General features: G+C 36.8%; 1 protein-coding gene across 1 annotated transcript in view; it reads left to right on the top strand.

The window, feature by feature from the left end:
- The window catches only part of Sld5 (DNA replication complex GINS protein Sld5), a 125,006-nt gene that overhangs the window by 18,603 nt on the left and 93,860 nt on the right, over nucleotides 1-12,543 (top strand). The window contains exon 2 of the mRNA XM_090377156.1: nucleotides 10,699-10,845. Coding sequence (XP_090233282.1) covers nucleotides 10,699-10,845 — 147 coding nt within the window. The remainder of the gene's footprint in view (nucleotides 1-10,698; nucleotides 10,846-12,543) is intronic.

The following is a 12,543-nucleotide window of genomic DNA, read 5'->3' as shown; positions in this document are numbered from 1 at the left end:
CCAACCAACTACCCGCTGGCTAAAGGCAAACTTTCGCACATCTATCCTACATCTGTCTTTCCTCAATTTGTATGCTCTCAGGTGATTATTCTGAGCAAGAGGAAGAATCCATCAGCATTGAGCTTGCTCAAACCTTCAAGGCTTTATACACCTCAATCAGATCACCTCGCAGGTGTCTAGTCTCCAGACACTGCAATTTGCGAAACTTAAGCCTTTCTTCGTAAGAGCAACCCTTCGTTCCATTCACTAATCTTGTTGCCCTTCTCTGTACTCGTTCCAAAAGCTCTACATCCTTCTTTAAATGAGGCCGCAAGACCTGTATACAGTGCTCAAGGTGTGGCCTGACCATTGCCATAAACTATTACATAATATTTTTTTAACAGATATAATTATAAAAAAAGTTTAGCAGAACTATTTGATGTTGTGTAGGGAAAGTTAGGTTGCACTGATTCTTATGGAGTCCAGATACACAAAACAGGAGTCATAGAGATAAAGGCAAACTTAAATGTTTATTTCAGGTTTTATATCACCTGCTGATCCTCTGATGGACATACAAATTTCCTTCTAACTGACAGGTAAAACTTGGGAACAGGTGTGCCATTCTATAACATTAAAATTGGCAGAATAAAATTTAAAATTATTCCCTTTTTGATGCTACCCTTTATTTTCAGTCTGTTATGAACATTGGTGTGAATAATCAATTTTTTATATAAAAAGCATATATTTTTAAATAAATCTCTTTTTTTTTTCCCCACACTTTACACGTTAAAAAACTCCCTCATTTGGTTATCTTTACTGTTGGCAAGTGAAACTTTAAAGAAACTAATATCAAATATCCCATGCACTGCAGTTAGTGGCCTAACACCAAGGGACATAAACAACAACTGAAGCAAGCCAGTGCTTCTGTTGGGAGATGCATGGATGAAATGTGAAGTGCACTTTGGTATTTGGTTGGGATAGATGCGGCTGATTTTAAATTCATATTTATCAATACAAGATAATTAATATGCATGAATAAGCTTAAATAAATGCTTGGTTTTTATATATTATGGCTAAACTTCCTCAATGAAAAAACAGCATATTGATTGGAAACAATAATTGAGTAATTTATAAACTAGCATTGATGTCACTCTTATAGATTTTGTTTAATTCTATCCATAGACAAACGCTGGCCACGTCACCACGATATGTCACAGCCACAAGCATCAAACAATTAACCACGCGCCTCACGCACCATCCTGGCAGTGCACATCTCTATTCCAACTGCCATTCATGTATTCAATCTGAAGAAGGCTGCCTCCCAGCCGAAAGCTCATTAGTTGTATTTACAGTTTTTCTCTGAGCAACAAAAATAAAAAAGTTTTCGTAATGAATCCAGAGCACGTAGGCCTTTTTTACTTTGTTTAAATTATTTTAAAAACAGCTCTGGCTTACTTTATCTGGGGTCACTCCTATCAGAGGGTTAAAAGCAGATTAAATATATAAATGTATGCTGTGATAAACACATTCTGTGTCTAACTGTGTAATGAAAAATTTTCCTCCTAGTGATATTTATTCAAGCCAGTGGGAGAAGAGGGCAGGGCAATTATGTCACTACAAATGTGCAGGTAAATAATTACATAGGCCATTTCCTGATTAGATTTCAATGTATGCTTTATAATGTTAGTATAATGGTATTATTATACAAATAATACATTATACGGCGAAGGTAAAGAAAGCCAGCACGAGAATGACAAGAAACGTCGGATAACTTGCACAGGAAATTAGTTTCCTGATATGGCACTCTAGCGCTGCTCACTCAGTAAACAGATGATATGGTGTTATTGGTCCGGAGCAAAGTCGAGAACGATATATTGATTGACAGGTAGGCATGGCAAACGATGTGCTTGATTGTTGCTCGAACACAACACACAATAACATCGGTTTAGTATCACTTTATTAGCACTAATGGTAACTTGCCCTAATGAGCGCTTTCCATAATGGTGAAAAAAGGTCAGGTTACCTTCACTTGAATCCCTCCCAAAGTGGAGGGGGTAACCTAACCTTTAGAATCATGGGTGGACTAGTGCATAGTTCATTAACAAAATATTAATTTTTTATTACTGTACTTTTATTTTTAATGACACAATTTTGGCTCCAGACCAATAACGCCTACCGTCTGTTTACCAAGGGAGCAGCACTAGAGGCCGGTGTCGGGAAACTAATTTTCCACGTAAGTTATTCGACGTTTCTCGTGTTGGCTTTCTTTACCTTAGCCCATTATACGATACAAAACTATACAAATATTTAAGAAAAAAACTAAAATATTTACAAAATACTAAACTATTTACAATCATACCTCTACTTTTGTTAAATGGAAGGCACTGGGCAGAATCAGACACTTGCAGTTGACAGTGTAGAGTGTGTATGTGGGAAGCCTGCCAATGTTCATTGCATTGCAAAACAACTGCCTCCATAACGTTCACCAACCTCGTGCACATGCTTCACTGCCTAATACATGACCACGCCTGGCATCATTTGATGTTCCATTGTAACATTTTTTGTATATTAATAAGATGAGACCCATCATCCCAATATAGTTTGTATATTTGTAAATAGTTTAGTATTTTGTAAATATTTTAAATATTTGTGTAGTTTGTAAACATTTTAGTTCTGCTCTTTCGGATGCAACGGTATTCCTCATGTGTTATGGAACCCGAAGCAAAAGGCCTTTTCCCAAGTGACCTATGTAAACGCAGGTAAATAATTACATTGATATTTATTCAACCTTTAGAATGCTGCGTGGTGATGGTGAGGGTAGCCAGTGGGAGAAGAGGAATGCGAGTCACATGGTACAATTGGGCAGGGCAATTACGTCACTACAAATGCACAGGTATATAATTACATAGGTCATTTCCTGATTAGATATAGATCAGTGCGTTTTGAGAGGTGTGTGTTATGTAGAACTGATTCGACTTACTCCATCATGCCTCTACATTTTATGTAAAAAAAGCGTGCATGGGGGTTGGTGAGCAAAGCAAGCAGAGGCAAAGCCCCCTAGTAATAATTAAATATGAAAATCCATCGATTATTACATATGACTATTGACATTTACTACTATATGGTTATAATAATATTGCTAAGTTCTGAGGAAGGCACATGAAACATGAGAAAGTAATATAGACGAATCGAGTATTAATCAGTGTGAAACAGTATTTTGTAACACATTATTAGGAGCTGCCTACATGGCAAGAGGCCACACTATGTGGACTAGGCCATGGGTCAAATTCTCTATTAAATTGTATGTATTAGAGTGTCCATTTTGGCAAGATCATTTAACGTGTAATTTCTGATTCCTCTGGCTGGGATGCAAGCCTGAGTATCCACAACAAGAGGTGTCTGTTAAGGGAAGTTTCATTGTATTTGTTTCATATTTCCTAACTGAATATTTATTAGCAATGAACAGAAAATATCACATCATGATTACACCTTGGTTAACAGGTTTCTACAAGGTCAAAGTCCTGTATACAGACTTGTCTATATACAGGACTCTGACAAGGAGCCTGTCCACTGCTTTGAGGGAAATATGAATTTCATTACATACAGATGGCCCACTTATTTTACCTGTGCCTGGTTAGAGGATAGACTGGAGTTGATGACAGTTGGGTGTTTGTGGTGCTGAAATTTTCTACAAATGGTCAGAAATTCTAATAGGGTACCTGCATTTGTGGCTGATTATTAGTATTACTATTAGCAATGGTCACATGGTGCTAGGAAGCCTATGGCTTATGCTGCACCATCCAAAAAATAATAATAAAAAATAAATAACAAAAAAAAAATAAAATGATAAGAATAAAATAATAATAATAATAATAAGAAGAAGAAAATAAAAAAAATATATAATAATAATTAATAAGAGAAAATGAAATGGATAACCTAAATGTTTCCCTCCTCCTGTAGGTAATTATCCAGTTTACCTTTGAATTTCCCCAAACTGTCAGCCTCTACTACCCATGTAGGCAACTTATTCTAGTAATTTATAACTCGCTGGCTAAAATAAAACTTCCTGCAATCCAATCGAAACATCTCCCCCTGTAACTTGAAATTATGGCCCCTTGTTCTAGAATCATTTATAACAGTGAAAATTTCGTCCTCATTCATTTTGCTTTATGCCGCTCAGAGCCTTAAACACCTCAGTCAAGTCTCCTCTAAGGTGCCTAGTCTCCAAGCTCTGCAACCCACATATTCAAAGTCTTTTCTCATACAGACGCTCTTTTGCTGATCTCACCAGACGAGTTACTCGTCTGGCGCACTATGGCCATAGTTGCCAATGTGCCTAATAAATCCCAAAACAAACAGTTACTTGTCTCTGGACCCTTTCAAGAAGCACTATGTCTTTATTTAGTTGTGGTCTCCATATCTGAACACAGTATTCCAAGTGTATGGTCTAATGTTAGATTGTTAGATTATGAGCTATTCTCAGATGAGGTTCTACTTCCTAGGTTTGGTTCTGTTCTCTGGTTGAGATCTCTCACACTAGCTAGGCTGAGTGCATATGTTATTACTGGAAAAAGGTTCGTTGTTGATGAGCTGGACTTCAGGAGCCAGATATTGCTGTTGGATGATCCACAGCCTAATAACCATTATTAATAGCAAGTTATTAAATGCATATAGTACATTACATTTCAGGAATATTAGCAAAAAGTAATAATTCATGATTTATGACAAAAAAAGAGAGCAAGATGTAATGACTTATGTACAAACTAAGAAAATTTTTTTTCTGTACATCTGTCACATTGCATCTTCATTCTTCCAACCGCTTATGGCAACAAACAATATCCAGTGCTTCAGCTACAATATACAGTATATTTATAGCCTATATGATATGTATGAAAAATTAAATGCTAATTTGTTGGATTTCTATTAGTCCAATTTTAAAGAAATTTGGAATAGCTTGAAAAATCGTTCTAAAAGAGCAAAATATAAAATTTAATGAAAATTGGTCCACTAGGAGTTGAGTTGTCACGTTGCAGATGGATGGATAAGCAGACGGACGTGGTGATGAAGATAAGAGGTTCATTGGATACATACTGCAAAGATAACTCCTAAAGCCTAAAATATTTTTTTTCTTTGCCTATAAAAAAGTTATTAAAAAATACCCAACCTGGCTCCAGGCTATAGGATGTATAGCCTTATATAGGATGTATTAACTTGCAGTTTGCAGGTTACAAACATAGGTACCTTACTGGTTCTTCTCTTCGTTTATAGGAAACAGTCAGAGTATCACAAATCTTTCATTCATTGTCAAGCTCAATTTATTGCAGTGCCAGGCACATTGTACTTATATGTAACCTGGACCTGAATTTTTCTTTATATGTTGTCTGTTCAGTCTCTGAACAAGATTCTGTGCTGATAAAGTAGGGGATCACCAACTGGCTGACTATCTGCGTCGAGACTAGCAATTTTTTTGCAGACCTCAGAATGATCTCAACCTTAGTCAATAATTTGGACATAGAGCAGTTATTTGTTTGCATTTTTGTAAGTTTCCTTAATTTGATGTGGGATATTTAAAAGAGTGATTACCATTATATTGACTGAACCTTTCTTCATGTTCTTTAATAATTACGAGGGCTGTTCAATAAAGAATGATCATAATTTTTTTCATGATATACCGTTATTAATCATCCATAATTTGATAGTACTTTTCAAAGCAGTCCCCATTTGATAAAATGCATTTGCTCCACAATTCTTCAGAAACATGGTGAAAGCCATTTTTTGATATGCATTTGAGAATTGCCTCTGATGTCTTCTTCTGATGACTAGAAAAGTTTTCCTCTCAGCTGCTTCTTTAACTTTGGAAATAAAAATAAATCACAGGATGCTTGGTGCTGTAGGGCATTTGCGGAACACAGGGGCTCCCATCTCGTGAGTATGGGCTTGGCACACCCAGGTCCCGAGCTGGATATCATCATTCTTCTCTTCCTTGGTGATTCCTTTCTGATTCTTGTTCTCTCTCTCTCACTCAGGGTAACTCAGAAATTTTTTTTTTTTTTTTTTTTTGGCAAGTGCAGCAAAGCCTCAGACTTCCTTGCACCATAAAGCTAACGATGATAATAATAATAATAAAGTTGGCTAAGTGCTCAATGACAGTATTACAATGTGAGGCCTTGCATTGTCACGGTGCAGCATCCACCCACCAGTGTGGATGTTTGTGATGAATGTGGTCCCGTAACAGTCATATGACGTGGCAAAACGTGCTTGTAAACCATTCCTTGAATGGCTAAAAAAGAGATGAGATGACCGTAACCTTTCCTTCAGAAGTCACAACCATTGCTTTTTTCAGTGTTGACAATGATGTATTTCAAACAGTACTTTGTTCTTACTCTCTGGGTCGAAATGATGCAGCCATGTCTCATCTGCCATTACCACCTGCTACAGAACCTCACCATCTTCTGTAACCATCCGTTGCAGTTCCTGACAAACCTCCATGCGAATTTGCTTTTGCTCAGGTGTGAGTTGTCTTGGAACCCAATGTGCACAAACATGTCATATGCAAATGGTCATGGAGAATAGCATGCATGGTTCCTACTGATATTCTCAATATCTCTGCCAGTTGCATTACTGTTATATGACGATCTTCTTTCGCAATTACAGAAACAGTATTTATGGTTTCTTTGGTGACAGCTGTGGTTGGAGCTCTAGGACTGCTGAGTTGTGTGATTGAATCACATAGATCTTTAAATATTCTGAACCACTTGTGAGCTGTGTTATATGAAAGCTCAGATTCACCATAAGCCTCTTTTAACATTTCATATGCGTCAACTGATTTTTTCTTGAGACAGAAACAAAATCTGAGTGCAGCATACTGTTCCTTGCATGTCATAACCATTGTTACATAGGCAAAACAACAGGCATTAACTTGACACGAAGGTCACACCATGCACCTTGACAGTTGGCCTTGTTGAACACAAGTCAACTGCACAGTTACTGTGTGGTGCAGCTTGTTTTGGTCTTAAATTCTGTGACTCAGTTAGAAATAGTAAGCAGTATGGTTTTCCTGAAAAATTTTGATCATTCTTTATTGAACAGCCCTCATAGTAAAAGTGTTCTGTAAGAAAAAGAATTAACCCATGTTTTCTTTGAGTTTTTCCATGTGAGGATTCATTCTGTATACACTGTCCAAAAACTCCATAACATGAAATCATAAAATGATATCTAGAGGACAAGGTGGCCATGATTCACAAATTATTATCCTTTCACTGAATGCACTTTTCAGCATTTTCACCGAATAATTGGAGGTATGGGCAGGAAAAGAATCTTGTTGAGCATGTCCATTGGACTTTTCTTTGTTTTTTAGTCGCTTAAATGGTTGAAATATCACTCACAAACCTCCAAGTTATTTGTTTCTGTAAAGAACAGAGGCCTGACAACCTTCTTTGCATCCATGGTAAACTAAGCACCCACTTTTAAATTGTGAGAGCAAATGAGTGCAAAAGATGTAGGTTTTCTGCAGTACCTCCTACTGTGGCTGTTCACTTGTTCATTCAAATATAGCTCATTAAAAAAAAACGTCCAATTCTTGGCCAATTTCTAAGTAGTGAACTGAATGAACTCTTTGCAATAATTGATGCAGTGAGATCTGTCACTGGAAACACAATGCTACTGTTAATTTATAGAGCCATAATTTCACCAAGAGGCAAAACTGGATGAAATTTCTCTTAAATTCTTTGGTTATACTTTGGTTTACTGCTCAGTAATACACCTCTAGTTCTCAGTTTATTTACAGAGTTGTGAATTGTATTCTTATGTGGAAGAACATGAATAAGGAAACTTTCTCCAGACATAGAGCAGTGAGGGTTCATGTACAGCTTTTACATGAACACTCGCTGCTCTAATGTGAAGTTATCTATGGCTAAATCTCTTTCCATGCCCCCCCCCCCCATCCTTTTATTTGCTAGAGCTGACTGTGTTCATGTGCTGGTAAGCAGTGCAGTAGCTGCATGGTTGTCTGTGCAAAATTTTTTTTTTTTTTTTTGATTGTAAATGAAGTTACATTGTCCCATGTACCTTTGCCCTCCAATATTCTCTAACTGGTTATTAAGTGTTTATTGTTTTCATTTCAATATACTATGAATTATGAAACATTAAATTTTTGTTTGGCATTTAACAGATATCAGGTGAGCAAAAACATTACCTTTCTTCTAGGTAACTGCCATTCCCTTGTGGCATCTGAGATGCCAGCAGCAGGTGTCTAACTTGAAGCCTTGATTTTTCCAGCTAAATATGAACGGCTGACAAAAATACAGCTACTTCCATTGCATCTGCCAGGGCTTAAATCTGAGGAACAGTGACCTTGAAAATTCTAAGAAATGAGATGAAAACATATTATTGGTTTCCCTGTTTATTTTTGTTCAGTTTTTTTAATTGAGTTGAGAAAGTTGTAATTAATAGATCACCATTTCCAATTCAGTAAAACAAGACCAAAAATGATGATATTTTGTAATTTAAACACGGGATCACACATGCCACATGAGTATCTTTGTTAAAATTGAAAGTGCAAGTGACAGAAGGTTAAATTCAAATTTTGGACTTAGATACAAAACTGTACAGCAAATCAACTTTTGGAATATCTCTTTGTGAAGTATACATCTATCTTTGCATCGCAAAAAAGAATTCCACACCCATTCCTCTTTCCTTGAATATTATGAAGAGTTAGGATGCAACATTTTGTACTCCTTGCACTCTGCACCCTTCTATGTGTATGCCATGCCCTTACTTTTTCATACCCTTTCAGGATTGAGATATTATTATTATTAGCCATATGGTGCAAGGAAGCCTGAGGCTTATGCTGCACCAGCAAAAAAAATTCCCGAGTTACCCTGTGTGTGTGTGTGTGAGAGAGAGAGAGAGAGAGTCAGAAGTAGAAGGGAATCACCAAGAAAGAGAAGAATGATGATATCCAGCTCAGGACCCTGGGTGTGCCAAGCCCATACTCACCATATGTATACTGTATATTGAATGCCTGGTTATCTCTTCTCTGTTCATTCTGTTATTGCAGAAATTGTCAGTTGTACTGTGCACATCCGACAGTTGGAGTAGATTGATGGTGTCCTGTCATGCATGAAAGAATATGGTCAAGTATGGTTAAAGGTTATCATCCAAAAGCTTGTGTGTGGAAAAAGTACAGGTATTCACTTGCTGTAAGGCAAGCACTTTTTTTTTTTTTTTTTTTATGAAAACCCCAAACATGAAAGGTATCAAAACCTATAGTACTTAGTACCGTGCATGGGTTGAAGGGGGGATCCCGGAAACTTTGCTCTTAGGGATTGATCACCTAATTCCTGAAAAGATAAGCCCATGTATTGAAGGCAAATTGTGACTGATATTTTGTAGCATGTACCACATCGTAAGTATATGTTCCTTTATATTCAGATGTGGAGATATGGAGTTTCAGGGTTCCATTCCTTGTGAAGCATTTTTCTTCCATGGAGATCCCGAATGGACACCCAGTTGTGGAAGCAACAGTTAAGGGGGCCTCCGTAGCCAGGTGGTCAGGAGCAGCAGTGTGTAGCACATGCTTCTTGATTAGACCGGGGTTCGAGCCCGTCACCACCAAATACGGAGGATGTGGGAAGGTCAGGGAATGACCACTGCATATCCCCAGAGCAATATGGCTTTAGTTGCTAATGCTCCTAAAAAAAAACAAACAACAAGCAACAGTTAAACACTATCAGAATATTCATTGTGGTGATTTTGATTGTTGGTCAGCAGCAATGACTGCATCTTTTGCAATAAAGATACATATGATCTTTATTCAAGATTTTCAACATACAGTGGCATTAAACTTTAATTGGTGCAGTTATCTGCTTTAGGTGCCTCCGTAGCCAGGTGGGAAGAAGCAGCAGTGTGTAGTACATGCTTCTTGATTAGACCGGGGTTCGAGCCCATCACCACCAAATATGGAGGATGCGGAAAGGTCAGGGAATGACCACCGCATATCCCGGAGCAATATGGCCTTAGTTGCTAATGCTCCTAAAAACCAAATAACAAACTTATCTGCTTTATGGTGGTGTTTAGAGCTTAGTGTACAAGGTTAAAAACTTTTTTGATATTCCTTCTTGGAGAAAGCGAGTAGTTAATTGCTGATTTTTGCTTAACATATGCTCATGGTGGACTTTTGATTTAATCACTGATTCATTTAAACTACATCATTTTTCATTCCAGTTATTGGAATATTAATAGATTGACTTATTGAACCAACCTTTCCCCCATATGAGCTACTTTAAAAATAAACAAGGTGAAGGTTGAGCTATCACAATTTTACAAGTCTCTATCAAATAAAATACAGTGGTTTTAGAATTATTGTTATAAAACACACACACACACATACACGGTCAGTACATAAATGAGAAGGAAACTTAAATACTACATCAGGCAGGTAATTAATGAGATTTCTGGCATTGGTGTTCATCTTAAAATTATGTATAGTTAATATACAGTATATATATATATATATATAGTATGTGTTATTAAAACATCTTATAGTATACTAAATTTATACAGAAAATTCTGAATAAAACCAAACACACAAGTCACTAATTTTGTTAATGTTTGTCTGGTTACATATTTTTCTATATAAACTACTTGTATCATATTTATTTATAAATAAATGTTTATTATATTATATTATTAACTTCTATGATTTTTTTTTAAATTCAGGCATGGATGAATGAGAAATTTGCCCCAGAACTTTTGCCCTATCAAGGGGAAACAGTTGAATGTATAATTGATCAAATTCAGTATATGGATGAAAATCTGGAAAGAGTTAGAAAAGGGGATTTTCGTATTGCTATTCATAAGATGGAGGCAAGTAGTTCTCATGTACTTATATAATAATAACAATTTTTATAGAACTAAAGCAATTAAATGCTTCTCCCAGCGATCTCATCTGAGATGTACTCTGAATAACATACAGGATTTAAAATTAGTGAATGAAGGAAGTAACTACACTGTGGTGGGCACTTGATTAGATATACCTATCTAATTAGCAAGTAGGTCCTCTCCTCCCCCCCCCACCGAGCCCTTAGAACAGCCTGGATTCTTGTTGGTGGTAAGAATTCAACAGGTATTGGAAATGTTTTACAAGAATACTAGTCAACATTGACCCAGTTGTTTACCACAGTTGCTGCAAACAGGATGGTTGTAGATCTCAGAAGAGCTCATTCCATCTCGTCTCACATGTTCTCAGTTGGATTGAGATCTAGCAACCAGGGAGGCCACTGCAGTAGGCTGGATTCAATCCCATGTTCATAGAACTAGTTCTGTACAATTCTGGCCTTGTGACATGGCAAATTATATTAGAAAAATTTATTTCCACGTGGATACACTGTAGCCATGAAGGAATGTGCATGGTTGGAAACAATTTCCAGATAACCTTAGGCATCCAAATGTTGCTCCATTGTTATTGTGGGGTCCAATGTGCACCACAAAAATCATTTACAAAAACATGAAATGCACATATGACATCTGGCAGGATGGGTCCAAAGACTCATGCTGTTTTTTCCATGTTCTGGTACTACCATCAGCATAAAATGGCAATAACCAGTAATTGTCAGGCCAGTCAATGTTTTTCCAGTTCTCTACTGTCAGTGTTCTTGAGAGTCCATTGTAACCATACTATCTTGTTTTTTGTTGACTGGAGTGGAATGCAGTTCAGTTGTCAGCTGCAATGCCATATTTGTGATAAGATACAACAGTTTGTGGGTTTTGAAATGACTCTTTGGTTACCACTATTGTACTGGTTTCTTATTTAATTGAATGCAGACTTTCTGATTTCCTGCACAATTCTAGTCATTTTTTGTGGGCTCAATGTTATTTGATTATTGAACCACTCTTGATACACCACCTGAGATGCATTCATGCATGAAAACTCTAGCAGGATTATAAATTCCATATGCTCATACTGGAGTGTTAAGCACTAACCACCATGCAGTGTTCAAAGTCACTGAAATCTCTTCTTGCTCACTCTGGCAATAAAATGCACACATACAACATCCCTATTTATCTGCCCACCTGCTCTATGTTGCATGCTATGAATATGTGATACTGTTACTGAAGGGTACTCCATTTTATGAAAAGGGCAGGTGTGCTGATCAGATTGATACACTAAGTGGGTACGCAGTTTGTGTGTGACATTTATTGTAGGTGGAAGACTTGTGCTGATGCAATGACTAATATTGACAGTACGTGGATATTAGCTATGGCACAGTAATTTTACCTTTCAAATTAGCACAGTTACTATTTGTGCTAACCTAAAAGGTATAATTACTCAAATTTAACATTCTATGCCTTCTGACTTCATCAGAGATAATCATAAACACATATACTCAGGGCCACAAACTAACCTTACCTTTCCCATTGGCCTGTTTTCTGCCCTAATTTTCAGAAGACTTTTTTTATATATATATATATAAATTTTTAAGTAATTTTTTAAAGTTATAGCTCTCAGTAAGAAATGTTGTTATGTTGTTATTTGGTTTTTAGGAGCATTAGCAACTAAGACCA

Source organism: Mastigoproctus giganteus, chromosome 7 (assembly GCF_048544385.1).
Source record: "Mastigoproctus giganteus isolate SK-2022 chromosome 7, ASM4854438v1, whole genome shotgun sequence".
Classification (NCBI taxonomy): domain Eukaryota; kingdom Metazoa; phylum Arthropoda; class Arachnida; order Uropygi; family Thelyphonidae; genus Mastigoproctus; species Mastigoproctus giganteus.
The sequence above is the reverse complement of the archived record's forward strand: the minus strand, read 5'-3'. Positions and strand labels throughout refer to the sequence as shown.